Source organism: Ascaphus truei, chromosome 4 (assembly GCF_040206685.1).
Source record: "Ascaphus truei isolate aAscTru1 chromosome 4, aAscTru1.hap1, whole genome shotgun sequence".
NCBI lineage: Eukaryota > Metazoa > Chordata > Amphibia > Anura > Ascaphidae > Ascaphus > Ascaphus truei.
Window position 1 is genome coordinate 6,922,749 of NC_134486.1, and position 20,691 is coordinate 6,943,439.

At 44.1% G+C, this 20,691-nt stretch overlaps 1 protein-coding gene across 1 annotated transcript in view; it reads left to right on the forward strand.

The window, feature by feature from the left end:
• Nucleotides 1-20,691, forward strand: part of LOC142492546 (antileukoproteinase-like) — a 74,495-nt gene that overhangs the window by 35,728 nt on the left and 18,076 nt on the right. Inside the window, exons 2-4 of the mRNA XM_075595249.1 lie at nt 6,207-6,339; nt 7,770-7,910; nt 14,770-14,935. Of these exons, the coding sequence (XP_075451364.1) occupies nt 6,264-6,339; nt 7,770-7,910; nt 14,770-14,935 (383 nt within the window). The 5' untranslated portion in view covers nt 6,207-6,263. The remainder of the gene's footprint in view (nt 1-6,206; nt 6,340-7,769; nt 7,911-14,769; nt 14,936-20,691) is intronic.

The window sequence follows — 20,691 nt, forward strand, 5'->3', positions numbered from 1 at the left end:
GTTTAGGGTTAACCAGCCGGGCATACTACCTTTATTATTGGCCTGGTTAACCCTTCCACCGCCCCACCTCCCCCAACTCAAAGCGCAGGCTCTGCCCCGACCACCCCGTCCGGTGGTTGGGCTGGCATGTCAGCTCTTGAGATTGTTAGTTCATAAGGATTGTCCTGGCGGGAAAGTCCATCTGCATTGCCATGTTCACTGCCCTTCTTCTGCTGGATGGTGAAGTCGAATTCTTGCAAAACAAGACTCCAGCGCAGTAGCTTGGCATTTTCCCCTGACACCCTTTGAAGCCAACTTAACGGGTTGTGGTCCGTGATCACAGTGAATGGACGACCGTAGAGGTAGGGCTGAAGCTTCCTCACAGCCCACACGATCGCCAAACACTCTTTCTCAATAGTGGCATAAGCCACCTCTCTGGGCAGCAACTTGCAGCTAAGATACATTACAGGGTGTTCACAGCCCTCCTCCCCCACTTGGCTGAGTTCAGCCCCGATGCCATAGTCCGAGGCATCGGTCTGCACCAAGAACGTTTTAGTGTAGTCTTGTGTAGCTAGGATAGGGGCACTGGCCAGTGCAGTCTTAGTGCCTGGAAGGAGACTTCATAGGCAGGAGACCAGACAACCACCAAAGACTGTCGCTCAGACAGTAGTCGACCAGACTACCTGCACAAACTGTCGCTTCTGGGTCAAGTCAGTCAGGGGTTTTGCAGTGGCGCTGTACTGGGGGAAAAACTTCCAATAGTACCCTGGAGTGCCTAGAAAAGCCATGACCTGCTTCTTGGTCTTGGGAACACTATTGCTTTCACCTTGGCTGGCTCTGGTTTGAGGTGCCTGCCTGTGGCGATAGTGGGGTTAATCAGGCCATTAATAAAGTTATTATGCCTGACTAATTAACCCCAACTCGCAGTGGGAGTGAAGGGGTTAAACGTATCTGCATTACCCTGATGTATTTTCCCCTGTCGCAGCCTTCTTACCCCCCGCTTACAGCCTATTCCCTGCCTGCTGTAATAGAATTGCATACAAACTGTGCTATTAGCTGTTCAGGCACAAGATGGCATTGTGAGTGCTGAAGCCAGCGCTGATTGAAGAAGCGTGGCTGTATACGGGAGGTCTGTTTGAAGCATAGGTATACATTTTCAAGCACTCAACTTTGTAACCACAAGTTCAACTGAATAAGTGGCTTGCGGTTTACTTTGAAGTGGTTTTTCGACATATGGGCATGTTAATGGATCATTGCCGGACCGGCAGAAAGAGTTTCCTGCCTTTGCATTTAAAACACCATGGAAATACAGTATACTATATTTATAAATGTATGTTCTGCATATGTTACAAATGGTTTAAATTGTGTCGAAAACCCTGACAACTCAATGGTGCAAAAGATTGATCTTCTTTTGGAGACCACGTTCAATATGGATAGGCGTATGGATAAGATGGAGAGGAACATTGTGGGGATCTATTCTTTCCTTGGAGTCCCTTCCCCTGTATGTCCGACGCAGGAGCAGGAGGGTGGCTTGGATTTGACCTTCATGCTTCCAACACCAAGCACACCATGCCCCCCCCCCCCATGCTCACCCCATCCGTCTGCAGAATACATGTATGCCCTTTTAGTGGATGAGATGACAACCCCTGTAAGGCGCGTCCGGGAGAAATACAAGATCGGAAGTGCTGGTCTGGCCCAGAAATATGCCCTGTTCATCTTTAAACACCACGTCAGTTTTGAGACGTACAGCGAGTGAACCCACAATGTAAATTATGAAGGAAATAAATGCAAGAAGGGTCTGCCGGCAAATTTATGGAACACAATTTTGGAAGAAGTGCAGCGTTATTTTAATGTTACCACTCATGTTATGAGAACCGTGAGAGACACCCTCAAAGGCCTTTTGAGGCATACAAGGGCTCTTCCCTGGAAAGCAAGCCCATTTTTGGACGACTTTTCTGTTTGATTGTACTGTACTGTAGTTCAAAATTTATAAAAAATAAATGTTTTTAATAAAAAACAAAAAAGCCTGTTGATTGTTTTCAATTGTTTCATTGTTTAATGCTTTTAATGCTTGGTATAATCATTTAATTCTATTTCTGTTTTGCATGTCTGGAGCTGTGCAAAGATAAAGTGCAGTACCCCCCCCCCTTCCACCACCAACACCAATACTGGCAGGTAAGACACAGTGCTCCATTCCATAACTTGTTATAGTTATACAGTATAGCGTTACAATATATATTCTGTACAGTATACTGTCGTTATACAGATATACTGTATATAGTTATACAGTAGTTATAGTCCAATATTGTGAAATACTCAATGCCTTTAATGCACTAATCCTGGTGACATTTTTTTTTTCTTTTCAGAGCTGCAACTAAAGGAAGGGGGGATGTGCAAATGTATTGTACTGTGTGCATAATGTAAATTAACAGTCATTAATTTGCCCTAATCCCCCTTCCCTCTATGACAAAAGAACTACAGAATGCAATGCAGCCATTGCAAAGAAGATAAAGTCAAGATTGTACATTTTGAAGAAGAGACGACCTACTGTATTTTTGTATTATTAATTTTTCCTTTATTATCCTGTACAAATAAAATTGTTCCTTCTTTAAATTCATGAGAATCATTTGAACCCCCCATCCCCAAATAAAAATTACAGTATGCCACCCACATCATAAAGTACAGTATCCTGTACATTACTGTAAAATTAAAAAGGTAGTGATTGTAAGAATGGCAAAAAAAATAAAGGCCATTTCAATAAAAAAAAAAAAGGGATGGCTCTTTTTTTTTCAGACTTGAAAATCACATTGAAAGTGGTCAGTCATTCTCGCCAAATCCCCTAGAAAGATTTACAGTATCACACTCATCCGGGTGTGCAGGATTATACCTGTACCTGTAGTTCAAAGACATACATACATGTGCCTAAATGTGATGACACGCATATGCATTTCAACATGGTTCCAATTAGACATACATGCATGCGCATAAAATAAAAACAGTATGAAAAGAAGAGCAAGCCTAGCAAAAGTTTAAAGTATTGAATAATAAATCATTAATAAATAATTAATTAGAATAAAGATATACATTTTTATTTTTGGGTTTTCTTAGTAGAATTAATTACACATGAATCTACTGTAATTATACGGCAAAATGCAACTTCAAACAGTACTGATGATTACTGTGCAATGTAAAAAATTATTGAATATGAAAACATACTGTATAAAGTTTTCGATAGAGCTCAAAATTATTCTCTCCTAATCAATTAAAATTGCACTGTCAACATTTTAAAAAAGCGATATTAGAGGTCCATCGAAATTCCTCCTTTTGCCTTTTGCCGCTTGATGTCAAAGTTTCTTTTCTGGGAAAAAAAAAATGATGCTACTATATTATTTCCGGTATTGCGCATGCGTCAAGTCGCGTCATTGGGAATTAAAGCAGCAGTTTAACCAATATCCTACAGTACATGTGTTTCTGTACGATGAGAAAAAACTTCTGATAGGCTCTGGCTTTTGAGCCCCGCCCTCTCCCTAGCTGTCCACAAATTGTATCTACTGTAGTAACTGTTCAGTCAATCATATTACAGGACTACATTTTCAATAATTGAGCAAGAATTTAATGAAATTAAATAACCCCTAGCAAAGCGTTTGATTACAGGAGAACGGACCGATCTGCAGCTTACTGTACTGTAACTAATCACTTGGCTGTGTGCATATTGTATTGATGCACATACTGTATTGTTTTAAAAAAAAAAAAGAATATATTTTTTTAAACACTGCAGCTTGAACTGCAGCTTTAAACATAATACTGTACTGTATAGTATTAATACAGTATACTGTAATACATTATATTTACCTTCATTATAAACTTTGCAAAATGGGTTGATGTGAGCCAATGTCACTCCTGTAGTCTGCATTATAGTTGACAGGTGACAGCTGGCCTGCTACACCTGTAATTGACAGCTGATGAAGCTGGAAATCTTTTGGTACACACAAGCTTGCTGGCACCTGTACGTGAAATCAGGCTCAGGCTGGAAATTTTGCAGGTATTCCGGTGGGAATAGGTTGCAAGGATTGTATTTCACCTGGTTTCACTGACGGTCGGACCGTTATTGTAAGCCGGTGCAGGTGCTGGTGCCTGCGCTAGCGCTGTTGCGGGCACATTGCTGGATTGGGATTGACGAATTTAATATGGATCAAACCCGACCTTTGTCCTTTTGAAGTAGCCATGATCAAACATACTGTAAAAATCTGGCATACACCCCAATTCTCTCTTCTATCTCTGGGTGGAGGGTTGATGCGAGAAAAATACTGATCGTTACTTAATGTTTGTCTTATCAGTTCAAAATTAAATATTCATATATTTCTGCTACAGTCGCCATAATATCTGTTGCAGCATTAATTGCAGAACATATTAAAAAAATGCATAACTACAGTCAGGTTTTTTATATGTGAACGGTGTACACATAGTGTCCAGTCAGCAGTCAGCAATTGTGCAAGGATACTGTAGGAATGTAGAAAAAAGCACAGAGCATTGTGTTTTATAAGTTTTTATTATGAAACGCCTCAATTTGATAACGTCTTCAGCGTCATCAAGGACCAAGGTCGATTCACAATGGACCACTGTGGTAGACTTGGTTTTTATCTGTTTTTTAAACACCTGCAGATTGACACAGTAGCATTATACTGTACACATTACAATTCATTCATTTCTGCCACCAGGCGGATACACGAAGAATTGCACCCAAAGAAATCAGATGAACTGCGGTAAACACAGGTTTGCCTGTCTGACTGAATGTGGCGTGAATACCGCATGGAATACAGCAGAGCATATGAATACGGCTCAGTGATATGTTCGAATAACGGCTGCTGCATCTGTATGTAATTAAAATTAAATTAAAACATTGCTATAGCCTGCTAGAGATATGCGCAGAGAGAGGGGCTGATTCTGTAAGCTCTCTCCCTCTCTGCACAGCTCTCCCACACTGGTGCAGCACAGAAGGATTAACACAGCCAGGGTCCCATTCAGAACAGGGACCCCCTCTGTATTAATCCTAACGGGAAACTGACCCCTGCTCTGCACTTCGCTGTCCACACTTTGTCTGCGGTTCACCCGCTCAAGAACGGGGAAGAGTGGAGATGAATTTGACTGCATCTGTATACTGTAATATCTATCACAAGTGGTTTCAAGTGTCACACAGACAGGTATACTGTACTGCTGCGACACACTTTATTCGAGCAAATACCCAGTATGTACCTGACAGATACCTGGAATGCGCCGCTCCTCACCTCTGACAAGCCCCGTTGCGTTTGCCTTCCCAGCCTGGGTTCATGCCTGGCTGACAGGCAGCTGATCTGTTAAATGATAATAATTAGGATTTAATAGGCTGCAATGCTTTGCGTGTCTACCAGATGGCATAAATTCATGAATTGTAATGCAGTATATATATATATACTGTGCAGTATTGCAGCCAGCGGGAATAAAATGCTTCAATCCCAGCCTGGAAAATAACGCAATGCACTCGGGCAGATAACAGTCACAAACCTCAATACACCCGAGTATACCCGAATTCGTGGGACTAGCAGAGCTCGAATAAAGTGTGTCGCCAGTGTATGTATTATATAACGTGTATAGTATTACACAAACATGTGTAGTGTACGTTAAGTATCACGGTGTTTTAAACATAATGAGTTATACAGACAGCATTATATCAAATCTTCAAATTCAGAACCCAGAACTGCCAACACACCCCATCACCCCATTCTTACAAGCCCTCCATAAACTAACTGAATGTTCCCAATATATAGGTGATATGGACACACGCTGGGTGTGCACATAAGATCACGTGTGAGTTGAGCTGTTTGTTTATCACCATCAACAAGGTAAACTTCCCCCCTTTGGGCGTCTTAGTGCACCAATGAGCCATAACTACACCAACCGGTTATTATGCAAGGGTTAATTCATTACTTAGGGCAGCTCTTCAGGTCTTGGTTATGATGGGTTTAATATACATTTCTCAGTAGTTCTCAGGGTCCTGACAGCAATGGAGTAAACACATTTCATAATGATGCGCAGGTCGTCTTAATAATGTGCTGTAAGATGCTTATTGTGACATATTGCATTAAACAGCCCCAGGTCTGTTCCCTCTGTGTCCATAACTTCCCTTTTCCTTGTCCTGTCCTGTCCCCTCCCTTCCCTCTCCCTTGTCCTGTGACTGTGCCTTTTCACAGGGTATAAAGCCCAGTGTGTGACAGCCCTGAGGACCAGACAATGCTCCAGAGACCAACATGACTCCAACCGCTGGTGCCCTCTTTCTGGGGATCGTTCTGTGCTCTCTGGGAACCTGGGCAGCAGTTACTGCAGGTAAGTAACATGGCAGGGAGATACGGGAGGGAGGTGAATAACGCAGCAGAGAGATATGGGAGGGAGGTGTGTAACATGGCAGGGAGATATGGGAGGGAGGTGAGTAACATGGCAGGGAGATATGGGAGGGAGGTGAGTAACATGGCAGGGAGATATGGGAGGGAGGTGAATAACGCAGCAGAGAGATATGGGAGGGAGGTGTGTAACATGGCAGGGAGATATGGGAGGGAGGTGAGTAACATGGCAGGGAGATATGGGAGGGAGGTGTGTAACATGGCAGGGAGATATGGGAGGGAGGTGAGTACCATGGCAGGGAGATAAGGGGGGGAGGTGAGTAACATGGCAGGGAGATATGGGAGGGAGGTGAGTAACATGGCAGGGAGATATGGGAGGAAGGTGATTATCATGGCAGGGAGATATGGGAGGGAGGTGAGTAACATGGCAGGGAGATATGGGAGGGAGGTGAGTAAAATGGCAGGGAGATACGGGAGGGAGGTGAGTAACACGGCAGGGAGATATGGGAGGGAGGGGAGTAACGTGGCAGGAAGATATGGGGGGGAGGTGAGTAACATGGCAGGGAGTTATGGGAGGGAGGTGAGTAGCATGGCAGGGAGATATGGGAGGGAGATGAGTAACACGGCAGGGAGATATGGGAGGGAGATGAGTAACACGTTAGGGAGATATGGGAGGGAGGTGAGTAACACGGCAGGGAGATATGGGAGGGAGGTGAGTAACATGGCAGGGAGATATGGGAGGGAGGTGAGAAACACGTTAGGGAGATATGGGGGGAGGTCAGTAACATGGCAGGGAGATATGGGAGGGAGGTGAGTAACACGGCAGGGAGATATGGGGGGAGGTCAGTAACATGGCAGGGAGATATGGGAGGGAGGTGAGAAACACGTTAGGGAGATATGGGGGGAGGTCAGTAACATGGCAGGGAGATATGGGAGGGAGGTGAGTAACACGGCAGGGAGATATGGGGGGAGGTCAGTAACATGGCAGGGAGATATGGGAGGGAGGTGAGTAACACGGCAGGGAGATATGGGAGGGAGGTGAGTAACACGGCAGGGAGAAATGGGAGGGAGGGGAGAGACACGGCAGGAAGATATGGGACGGGGGAGTAAAACAGCAGGGAGATATGGGAGGGAGGTGAGTAACACATCAAGGAGATATGTGAGGGAGGTGAGTAACATGCAGGGAGATATGGGAGGGATATGGGTAACATGCAGGGAGATATGGGAGGGAGGTGAATAACACTGCTGGGAGACATGACAGCGAGATTCAAGAGCTGACACTCTAGGACCTTAAAACACAGCTCAGGGGTAACCAAGTGGGTTTAACCTTTATTATTGAGCCTGTTACCTCCTCACAGTCACAGGCACGCAGACTATACATTGATGATATCACTCTGATTGGTCTCTCTTTTGCAGTGAAACTGGGGAAATGCCCCCCTATTAATATGTTGTGTGTGCAGAATTTACCAGAGCCCACGTGTGAGTGTGACAGTGACTGTCCTGGCAATCAGAAGTGCTGTAATCTCTGTGGAATTAAATGCTCGGACCCTGCACCAGGTAACAGAGCAACATTATCTTCTTGGTGTGTGATGTGGGATACTTACTCTGTAGTACACTATATTTATTTCATTACACATTAGGAGTCACTAATAATATAAATATATATGCTTGCAACCTGTATATGAACCTTGGGATTTCCAAGTCCTGGGTTCCAAAAGACCAGATGGCCACCAGGCTTGGTGCCACTGTGTCTCCTCTGGTCCCGGACTTAAAAGCCTCAGGGATGGCAAGGTGTTAGGATAGGCGGAGTACTGGAGTTACACTCAATACCCCTATCCTGATAGCACAAAGGGCTATCCGGCCATCATTTGCCCTGCCCTAGACTATGCGGAGCGTGGAACAGTGGGGGGCTCAATATGCTAAGAGGCAGAGGTGCCAGGTTGGCGCATGCCCCTTAGCATAGTTGAAGTCCCGCTTTTCAGCGGCCAAGTTATGAAAACAGAACGTAGAGGTCGCGGTTGGAATTACATCCCGTTTTGAATTCCAGGACTTTTGTGAGTACCTCCCGGTCATTGGAAAGGACTTGTACAGACTTCATTTTGTAGTCATTTTTACTAGTAAAGTTTAGTTCATTAGCCCAGATCCCCAGTAAGTGTGTTTTCTATTGCATATTATGATCCATTGTGTGTATGTCTTTTCCTGGAACACATTACAATTTATTTTACCTCCTTGTTTTGCTCAATCATATGATCCCGTTATAAAAGGTGTTAATAAACCTGGTCTCCCTTGACAATGATGCAGCCGGTTGTGTTCACACAGCGGGAGTCCCATTCAGAAGCAGGGACCCCCACTGTGTTAATCCTTTTAGGTCATTAGTCTCCTTACTGGGACTCTGCGAGCACACGACATTAGAAACATGCCCGTGGCGGATTTCGTAAGGGCAGCGTTACCAACCATGTGGCTACATCAGTATGAGCATTTTGTGGATCTTTGGAACATTGTGTAGATGGGTATGAATGCATGCAAACAATACAGATAATACTTCTTAAGCGATAACTTTCTAGTAAACTTTTGTAAATCAATAATTGTCTCAAAGAGCTGAAAATGTCTCTATGGGGCAAAGCTTAAACCCATACTAAGAAGAGAACGTCTCTGTTAGCTCAATGCACGATATGTTAATAATGTTATGATTCATGACATTCAGAAGTCCTTTTTGTGTTTGCTTGCTCCGCCTTGCTCCGCCTTGCCCCAAACCTCCTCCTAGATCTTCTGGTCTTCATCCATTTTTTGAGCCTTTTGAGTCTGAAAGGGTCAATATTTGTGGATTGTACTCGTCCTCCCTCCTGGAATAACGTTCCTGAGGGTATGCTCCAAATTCTCTGTATCGCTGTTTCTCATCCAATTTGTTGAATGATTCCGAATATGTGCGATTCTCTGTATCAGATACATCCAATTTGAAGCTTGAGTTATCTCCATATCTGTCTTTCAGTATTGATTTCCTTGGGGTATACTGACAAGAATAATCTCTGTTAGAAGGTTGATTCCTTATTGGTGTCCTGTAGTTTCCTCTATTGACATTTGTAGCATAGATAAGTTTGATTTCATTTAGAATCGAGCTTGTCTCTCAAATTTTGCCTGCTTATATAACATTCTTCTCCATAGATGTGATGTTCCTGAATAATTTTTGATTGGTTCTTTCATTGGTTTTTGAAGAGTTCTCCGTGGTCTCAAATTCATAAAGTTTGGGTTGTAGGATTTTAATTTCCTCTTCCAAAATTCACGTTCTAATTTTGAACTGAACAATTACCGTAACTGCATGAGCTTCGTAGAGCAGTAGTCAAGCATAGTCTTCCAGTTCTCTTCAAAATCTTTGGTCTGGAACCCCAAAAGTGGGGGACTTTTTGATCCGTAATCATCTGGGGATCCTCTTGACTTTCTGGTAGTTCTCAAGATTTGTGATATTCCACCATAAGTGGATATCCTGCATGAAACATTTTTCTAACTTGGAAAAATAGTCAATAAAATCAGATGGTTCATCACAGATGAGTTCCTTAGTGAAATCAAAAACATATTCAGCACGTCTGAGATTATTTGTATTGTCTACGCAGTTATGCACATAACTTCTGGTTGTAAATTCATTAAAATATTAATTGCCAGCATGATTAATTTCTGAAAAATTAGTCTTTATAAAAAAGTTTCAGTGCTTGGTCCTAAAAATTGGACGTGTTAGTGTGCAGTCTTTTAACCCCTGCAATCACAGTGTATATCGGAGTGATGCTTTATTGACTGATTTTATTAAATCTAAATCCTTGATTTCTAAGAAGAGGAGGACCCCTGGAAATAATGCAAGCACATTTATACTGTTTTCATTTTATAAATACCACAAAGATTTTTTAATGCACTGATATCCGATCTGTTCCTTACTTCTGACCATATTTTCCTGAATAATTAATTTTATTGCATAATGTCTTATATTAACGGTGTATATACAAAACCTTCATTTAATCCTTTTAGGGAAAAATGTGTCCAAAGAGTAAATCCATTTGGATTCTATATGTAACACAGCTCTGTCCAGATCCCCCTCCTTATAATAGGGAGGATATGATCTACTCCTTGGCTTTTCAAAGATTTAGTATCTCCACCATGTAATTCTAGAACAGGACGTGAGTGAGTTAGGTGTGTCCAGTTTATTTTGATTGGATGCTATATGTTGGAAAGACCAAGAGACAATCAGGAGATGTGTCCTTGAGCATACAGCATCCAACACCGAGCTCCTGTAAACATGGCTAACTTTATTGTTTGGACAAAGCTCACAATACAAGCACCTAGTGATACTCTATAAACTGGACTCTATATGCTAGCTTCATATGTTTAAATAGTGAAGCAAGACATTCTATGTTACAAACTGGTTTAGATATATTGCGCATTAATGCCTGTGAGTTTGGAATATCGGACACCGCAGCTACAGTAACTCAATTCACGATTGCTTGAAAATAGTTGGAAAAAAATACAAAAAAAATCTGCTTCTGTTGAATTTATTGTTACTGGTGAGTGTTTCTGGAATTGCCAAACATTGCCACTAGCCAATTATTTTCCAGTGAGAAATAATGATTTCAGTTGAACAGTGGAGACTCTACTGTAAACACCCTTCCCCTAAAATGACTACAATTTAAACGGTCCTCTGTCTTCTCACCATCCAATTAATCATTGAGCACATGATCCTTCCCAGTATAGCTCATAACAAAGCCACATCAACTGCTCTCCTGGCCGAATGTCACACACCTAGGGTTGCTCATGCCTACTGCCCCTTGCCAGGCATGCCCCTATAATCCCCCTGGGACCACCCGTGGGTCCCATAAATCCTTAGCCTAATTGATGGTTTTACTTACTTTAGCTCCTGTACCTCCGGCACATACCGCCAAAGTTAAGGCCATTAAAACCTTCAACTAGCCTTGACTCACACCACAAACACCTCACTGCTATTTCCAAACCTTCTGCCAAACCCAAATAAAATATATGACTCCCATCCTCTGACAAGTGCATCCCATCCGGCCTAAATAACCCCCACATATTCCCTTCTAAATTCCTGTGTCTCACTGAGAAAAACCTACACTTATTAAAAACATTTCCATGGACTTTTTCCATTTCTTACTACATAGTAGTAAAATAGTAGGCTAAAATAAACTAGCTAACTAATCACATATAGAGTTGCAATATGTGGAAGGGAGCCCCCAGTAGAACAGCATGGAATTGGGAAATCCTGAAAATGGAAAAAAGAAGCAAATACTGTATAGTGAAGTGCTGATAAAAATGGACATCATTGTCCCTCATTCCTTTGGGGAACCAAAAGGTTTCTACAAATGTTTAAAATTGAAAATGTGTACATTAAACACCCATGAATCCAAACAGGTCAGGGGATTCTCCTCAACTCAAACAGAAATACAATATACTATAGGTCAATTCATTATTGTTACGATTGTGCTCGCCACAAACCGGGACCAGACCGTGGGGCTGAGGTGGGGTTATATAATCACCGACCTTAGTCCGCGCAGACTGATCTGGAGTGCGCAGTTCGTAGTCGTACATGGCAGGGTCAGGATTGCAGAAGGCAGCATCTTCGTTATTCAGTCAGGAGTTCGGCAACAGGTAGTCAGGAGTTCCCCGCTTCAGCTTAGGAGCGTGAGCGTGGGAGTAGCCTATGCACGAGGAGCGGGCTCGGCCCATGATGCTGGTCTCAGCAGGGGGAGACAGCAGGCTGGCCGAAGTACACCACGGGGCAGCGTCGGGGAAACCCAATGCTTCAGCACAGAATTCCAAAGCAGTCCTTCGAGTGGAGAATAGCAGCAGGCCTCAGGAAACAAATGGTAACCTCTGCTAGGGGAGAATGCAGCAGGTACCAGGAACCATTGCTGGCTAACAAACGCTTCAGCACTGGAGTCAGGAACAGGCCTCTGCGTGGAGAGTAGCAGCAGGCCTCAGGATACTCAGGAAACACAGGCCTCTACATGGAGAGTAGCAGCAGACCTCAGGAACTACTAATGAGAACTAGAGAGGTTAGTACACAAGGAGACAAGCCAGGCGGCTTGTGGCAGAGACAGTAATGTCCAGAGAAGGATTATGCTCGGCAGAGAAGCATTGTGGGAATGCAGTATTTAAAAGTCAGTGTACCAATAGCAGAAGGGTCATGTGACAGCATTGCTCTAATGACTGAGCCCAGGCTGGGGCTGCAGTTACAGCTTGCACAGCTGCTGTAGATACCAGGGTGAGTGTTCCAGGAGTGCACAGGTCTGCAAGGCAAGATAAGCAGTAAACTGAGGTGTGGATTCCTTACAATTATCTGCGATTCAACTAATGTCGTTTATCTCATCCAACGTCCCTGCAATAAAACGTACATAGGGCGTCCGACTAGGAACTTACAATTAGATTAGCAGAGCATATCACTAATGTAAAAAAAAGGTCTCCTTCAGCACAATTTGTCAAAGCATTTCAAAGAATGTCATCAGCAGAATCCTTCAGGAATGAAATTTACGGGCATTAAAAAGCTTAGGTTGAGCTGGAGAGGAGGGGACTCGGTTAGTGACATCTCTAGATTAGAAACCAGATACATTCATTCCCAGTGGGCTCTATGTTGACATTGACCTAAGTGCATTTCTTATCAATTGATTTCCAATATACATCCCAACTCATTCCCCTGCACCCTCTTCTCCAGTTCAAATGACATTGTTTATATTGCTACATTTCTCTCTTTATTAGTGATATATTAGCATTTTCTTGTATCTACTCGGTGATATACTCACATCTATCTTTCCTGTATATCTGTTTATTTTCAATTTGCAATTTTATTGTATATGTAATAAATATGAATTGTTGTATGAATCCTATAGATTTATCCTTTTCATATTCATGCATTTCGTTATATTAAGGTCTCTTTCTGTATGTTCCATGGGTTTTGATGTCATGATTGATAGCAGAGACTCTGCATGATTGGCAGAGTCTCAGACAGCAATCAGCTTATCAATGCACCTCCACACCTAGATAGTTAGAGAGGTAGTATCATGTGACATCACCCCTGAGGAAGTTTATTTTGAAACGAAACGCGTAGGGTTGAGTTGGTACCTGCCGAGTTGCCTAAACAGACCTGATGAACATTATCCAGTGATTGTATTTGGGAACTGTGGCTTATACGGAGCTATTATATTATACTATCTGCATCAGAGCGCACAGACGCTTCAGACACTGCTGACGTCACCTGCTGGTAACGAGAAGGCGAGGAGGAAGGCAGGTGTGCTGAAACTCCAGGAGCCGTCCGATCAGCTGTTTGCCATATGTCTGCCAGCGTGGAGTGTAAGGCTGTGGCCAGGCTGGGAGTGTTGGCTGGCACTTGAGCGCAGTGACGTCATGCGGTCTGCTTGACCATGCGATTCCTGGCCATCTAGTTGCGCACAAGAGCTGGTTCACCCTCATGGGCAAACCACTAACATGACGCATCAGTTAGCAGCAAAATAAAATGTGACTGTCTCTGCAAGCAGAAAGCTCACGGGCACCCGCACTCTGGACAAGCACATTCAGAGTTACCACTCTGATCGCACTAAGCACAAGCGCGCGTGCCCGCCTCGCTTCATCCCGGCCGCAGCCCAAGAACAGAGACGCTTACTCCATATTGATTTCAGTAAAGGGATAACTTGAATCAACATCCAAACCCATAGCCCGACTCACCGGCTCAAAACTCACCTACTGTACCCTAAAAGTCCCAAATAAACTAATGAAGAAAAACTGCTTTATAAAGCACCGCCTCGAACTCCGAAAAACACATCCTAACGACCCATATAATTCCCCCCAATAACTCGGCTGAAATCGGTTGCCTAGCACCCATCTCTATCAGATAGATATTATACTTTAGAGTTTTATATTTTAATTAGATGTATTACATAAAGCAATATTTAGAAAATATAAGAAATACTGCTGTAAAATAAAAACAAGCCCCTGTAGCACGGAAAATAAAGTACAAATTACAAATAAACAGCTGTTCATGGTGGGACCCTAATTAAAATGAATATGCCAAGGTGTATTCATTATTTATCAAGACCGCCCAGATCCAAACTTTTACATTAGACTCTCGCAAACGCTGTTATAACAAAACATATTTCTTACTATTGTTGTCTTTCAATAAAACCTGTCAGGTAATCTTACTAGTAATGTCTTTATCCTGGGGACAGAATGAAATACCTGATGTTGTTTCAGTGCATGTGGTATGAAGATTATAACAGGATGGGATATATGTGTTATTATGTGTTAATGTAATAGGTGTTACAGCTGCACTGCTACACCCAGTGCTCACATGTATACACGTCCTCTCTATAAGTGTTCTGTGCACATACATCTCTCACACTGTATACTGGAATACTTTGTCTCTCAGTTGCAGTGAAACCAGGACAATGCCCAGCTATGGGAAAAAGGTGTCCTACACACGATGAAGTGGAAGATCTGCCTAAGCCAGGGGGGTGCAGTAACGACAATGACTGTCCCGGGAAGATGAAGTGCTGTGGTGCCTGTCAGAGTTATTATTGTACAATTCCAGTCAGGTAACTAAACAATGTCACATTTCTGGTTGGTGCATGCAGTGGGATCAACATTCGTAAGAACTGTTTATTGTTCACGTACTTACAGAACTTGTATTATTGGGAATTAAGCCTTTTGTATCTCGGCCTCGGATAATTTTTTGCATGAACACTTCATCATCACCCAACAAAAACCCAGCAAATAATTTGCAGGCCATAATGTGACACATTGGTCCTCCTCTTGTGCAGACTAGTTTCTCACTTATTCAGCATTTAGTGTTGCAGAAAAGTCTGTGCAGGACCCAGTGGTGAATACACATATAGCATGTTAATCTTATTGTACCGCGCTATGAAATATGTTGGCACATTACAGATTAATGATAATTATTATTTTCTCAACCATGGCCGCCTCCAAAGTGTCAAAGTGAAACCCAGTGTACCCACAATCAGAAATGCTGTAACTATTGCTGTCAGCTGATGTGCATTGAGGTGTGAAGCTGCCAATGCATTAATAACACTCATAAACCATGAGGAAAATGCATGTAATAAGTCATCAAGAACGTGTTTCTGAAACGCTTCTTATGCTGAAATACAAATAGGCATTACATGAATATGTCTTTCATGTATCTTTTGCGTTATTGTATTTCTTATATTTCTTACTCAGAGAGGTCACAGCTTTCAGGTCAGCAAAGTGTTTTATAAAGTACTGGTTCTGTGTTTAATTTCAAGAGATTCTAAAGTTTGGACCCCATTTTATTATAGTGTATAGCAAAGGAAGTGGAAATGTAAGCTTAAAAATGAAAGAGTAGTGCTACAGCTGCTATAAAAACATTACATACATAGTATGGAAAACCCTGAGACCCCCACACTTTGGCCATGCATCAGCTCGGGCTTTTTTGGGGGACTATTATTAGTTGGAGTTATTGGGATGAATATAAAATTCTGCATTTCTGGTCCCCGTTTGCCACTTTTCTCAGTTTTACATAGTGTGAGCCCCACTGGCTAATGATGTGTGTTATATAGGAGAGAGCTGAGACAATTCCTGGTCTTACATAGTGTGAGCCCCGCTGGCTAATGACTTGTGTTATATAGGGGAGAGCTGAGACAATTCCTGGTCTTACATAGTGTGAGCCCCGCTGGCTAATGACTTGTGTTATAGGGGAGAGCTGAGAATCTTCCAGGTCTTACATAGTGTGAGCCCCGCTGGCTTATGACTTGTGTTATATAGGGGAGAGCTGAGAATCTTCCAGGTCTTACATAGTGTGAGCCCCGCTGGCTAATGACTTGTGTTATATAGGGGAGAGCTGAGACACTTCCAGGTCTTACATAGTGTGAGCCCCGCTGGCTAATGACATGTGTTATATAGGGGAGAGCTGAGACAATTCCTGGTCTTACATAGTTTGAGCCCCGCTGGCTAATGACTTGTGTTATATAGGGGAGAGCTGAGACAATTCCTGGTCTTACATAGTGTGAGCCCCGCTGGCTAATGACTTGTGTTATATAGGGGAGAGCTGAGACACTTCCAGGTCTTACATAGTGTGAGCCCCACTGGCTAATGACTTGTGTTATATATAGGGGAGAGCTGAGGCACTTCCAGGTCTTACATAGTGTGAGCCCCGCTGGCTAATGACTTGTGTTATATAGGGGAGAGCTGAGACAATTCCTGGTCTTACATAGTTTGAGCCCCGCTGGCTAATGACTTGTGTTATATAGGGGAGAGCTGAGACAATTCCTGGTCTTACATAGTGTGAGCCCCGCTGGCTAATGACTTGTGTTATATAGGGGAGAGCTGAGACACTTCCAGGTCTTACATAGTGTGAGCCCCACTGGCTAATGACTTGTGTTATATATAGGGGAGAGCTGAGGCACTTCCAGGTCTTACATAGTGTGAGCCCCGCTGGCTAATGACTTGTGTTATATAGGGGAGAGCTGAGGCACTTCCAGGTCTTATAGTGTGAGCTCCGCTGGCTAATGACTTGTGTTATATAGGGGAGAGCTGAGACACTTCCAGGTCATACATAGTGTGAGCCCCGCTGGCTAATGTCTTGTGTTATATAGGGGAGAGCTGAGGCACTTCCAGGTCTTACATAGTGTGAGCCCCGCTGGCTAATGATTTGTGTTATATAGGGGAGAGCTGAGGCACTTCCAGGTCTTACATACAGTAGTGTGAGCCCTGCTGGCTAATGTCTTGTGTTATATAGGGGAGAGCTGAGGCACTTCCAGGTCTTACATAGTGTGAGCCTCGCTAGCTAATGACTTGTGTTATATAGAGGAGAGCTGAGGCACTTCCAGGTCTTACATAGTGTGAGCCCCGCTGGCTAATGACTTGTCTTATATAGGGGAGAGCTGAGGCACTTCCAGGTCTTATAGTGTGAGCCCCGCTGGCTAATGACTTGTGTTATATAGGGGAGAGCTGAGGCACTTCCAAGTCTTACATAGTGTGAGCCCCGCTGGCTAATGACTTGTGTTATATAGGGGAGGGCTGAGGCACTTCCAGGTCTTACATAGTGTGAGCCCCGCTGACTAATGACTTGTGTTATATAGGGGAGAGCTAAGACACTTCCAGGTCTTACATAGTGTGAGCCCCGCTGGCTAATGACTTGTGTTATATAGGGGAAAGCTGAGGCACTTCCAGGTCTTATAGTGTGAGCCCGCTAGCTAATGACTTGTGTTATATAGGGGAGAGCTGAGACACTTCCAGGTCTTACATAGTGTGAGCCCCGCTGGCTAATGACTTGTGTTATATAGGGGAGGGCTGAGGCACTTCCAGGTCTTACATAGTGTGAGCCCCGCTGACTAATGACTTGTGTTATATAGGGGAGAGCTAAGACACTTCCAGGTCTTACATAGTGTGAGCCCCGCTGGCTAATGACTTGTGTTATATAGGGGAGGGCTGAGGCACTTCCAGGTCTTACATAGTGTGAGCTCCGCTGGCTAATGACTTGTGTTATATAGGGGAGAGCTGAGGCACTTCCAGATCTTAAATAGTGTGAGCCCCGCTGGCTAATGACTTGTGTTATATAGGGGAGAGCTGAGGGACTTCCAGGTCTTACATAGTGTGAGCCCCGCTGGCTAATGACTTGTGTTATATAGGGGAGAGCTGAGACACTTCCAGGTCTTACATAGTGTGAGCCCCGCTGGCTTATGACTTGTGTTATATAGGGGAGAGCTGAGGCACTTCCAGGTCTTATAGTGTGAGCTCCGCTGGCTAATGACTTGTGTTATATAGGGGATAGCTGAGACACTTCCAGGTCTTACATAGTGTGAGCTCCGCTGGCTAATGACTTGTGTTATATAGGGGAGAGCTGAGACACTTCCAGGTCTTACATAGTGTGAGCCCCGCTGGCTAATGACTTGTGTTATATAGGGGAGAGCTGTGACACCTCCAGGTCTTACATAGTGTGAGCCCCACTGGCTAATTACTTGTGTTATACTGCACCGACACACTTTATTTGAGCAAATACCCAGTATGTACCTGGCAGATACCTGGAATGCGCCGCTCCTCACCTCTGACAAGCCCCATTGCATTTGCCTTCCCAGCCTGGGTTCATGCCTGGCTGACGGGCGGCTGATCTGTTAAATGATAATGATTAGGATTTAATAGGCTGCAATGCTTCGCGTGTCTACCAGATGGCATAAATTCATGAATTGTAATGCAGTATATATATATATACTGTGCAGTATTGCAGCCAGCGGGAATAAAATGCTTCAATCCCTGCCTGAAAATACCTCAATGCACTCGGGCAGGAAACAGTCACAAACCTCAATACACCCGGGTATACCCGAATTCGTGGGACTAGCCGAGCTCGAATAAAGTGTGTCGCCAGTGTATAGGGGAGAGCTGTGACACCTCCAGGTCTTACAAAGTGTGAGCCCTGCTGGCTAATGACTTGTGTTATAGGGGAGAGCTGAAACACTTCCAGGTCTTACATAGTGTGAGCCCCGCTGGCTAATGACTTGTGCTATATAGGGGAGAGCTGAGAATCTTCCAGGTCTTACATAGTGTGAGCCCCGCTGGCTTATGACTTGTGTTATATAGGGGAGAGCTGAGAATCTTCCAGGTCTTACATAGTGTGAGCCCCGCTGGCTAATGACTTGTGTTATATAGGGGAGAGCTGAGACACTTCCAGGTCTTACATAGTGTGAGCCCCGCTGGCTAATGACTTGTGTTATATAGGGGAGAGCTGAGACAATTCCTGGTCTTACATAGTGTGAGCCCCGCTTGCTAATGACTTGTGTTATATAGGGGAGAGCTGAGACAATTCCTGGTCTTACATAGTGTGAGCCCCGCTGGCTAATGACTTGTGTTATATAGGGGAGAGCTGAGACACTTTCTGGTCTTACATAGTGTGAGACCCGCTGGCTAATGTCTTGTGTTATATAGGGGAGAGCTGAGACACTTCCAGGTCTTACATAGTGTGAGCCCCGCTGGCTAATGACTTGTGTTATATAGGGGAGAGCTGAGACACTTCCAGGTCTTACATAGTGTGAGCCCCGCTGGCTAATGACTTGTGTTATATAGGGGAGAGCTGAGACACTTCCAGGTCTTACATAGTGTGAGCCCCGCTGGCTAATTACTTGTGTTATATAGGGGAGAGCTGAGAATCTTCCAGGTCTTACATAGTGCGAGCCCCGCTGGCTTATGACTTGTGTTATATAGGGGAGAGCTGAGACACTTCCAGGTCTTACATAGTGTGAGCCCCGCTGGCTAATGACTTGTGTTATAGGGGAGAGCTGAGAATCTTCCAGGTCTTACATAGTGTGAGCCCCGCTGGCTAATGACTTGTGTTATATAAGGGAGAGCTGTGACACCTCCAGGTCTTACATAGTGTGAGCCCCGCTGGCTAATTACTTGTGTTATATAGGGGAGAGCTGAGAATCTTCCAGGTCTTACATAGTGTGAGCCCCGCTGGCTAATGACTTGTGTTATATAGGGGAAAGCTGTGACACTTCCAGGTCTTACATAGTGTGAGCCCCGCTGGCTAATGACTTGTGTTATATAGGGGAGAGCTGTGACACCTCCAGGTCTTACAAAGTGTGAGCCCCGCTGGCTAATGACTTGTGTTATATAGGGGAGAGCTGAAACACTTCCAGGTCTTACATAGTGTGAGCCCCGCTGGCTAATGACTTGTGTTATATAGGGGAGAGCTGAGAATCTTCCAGGTCTTACATAGTGTGAGCCCCGCTGGCTAATTACTTGTGTTATATAGGGGAGAGCTGAGAATCTTCCAGGTCTTACATAGTGTGAGCCCCGCTGGCTAATGACTTGTGTTATATAGGGGAGAGCTGAGACACTTCCAGGTCTTACATAGTGTGAGCCCCGCTGGCTTATGACTTGTGTTATATAGGGGAGAGCTGAGAATCTTCCAGGTCTTACATAGTGTGAGCCCCGCTGGCTAATGACTTGTGTTATTTAGGGGAGAGCTGAGACACTTCCAGGTCTTACATAGTGTGAGCCCCGCTGGCTAATGACTTGTGTTATATAGGGGAGAGCTGTGACACTTCCAGGTCTTACATAGTGTGAGCCCCGCTGGCTAATGACTTGTGTTATATAGGGGAGAGCTGAGACAATTCCTGGTCTTACATAGTGTGAGCCCCGCTGGCTAATGACTTGTGTTGTATAGGGGAGAGCTGAGGCACTTCCAGGTCTTACTCAGTGTGAGCTCCGCTGGCTAATGACTTGTGTTATATAGGGGAGAGCTGAGGCACTTTCAGGTCTTACATAGTGTGAGACCCGCTGGCTAATGACTTGTGTTATATAGGGGAGAGCTGAGACACTT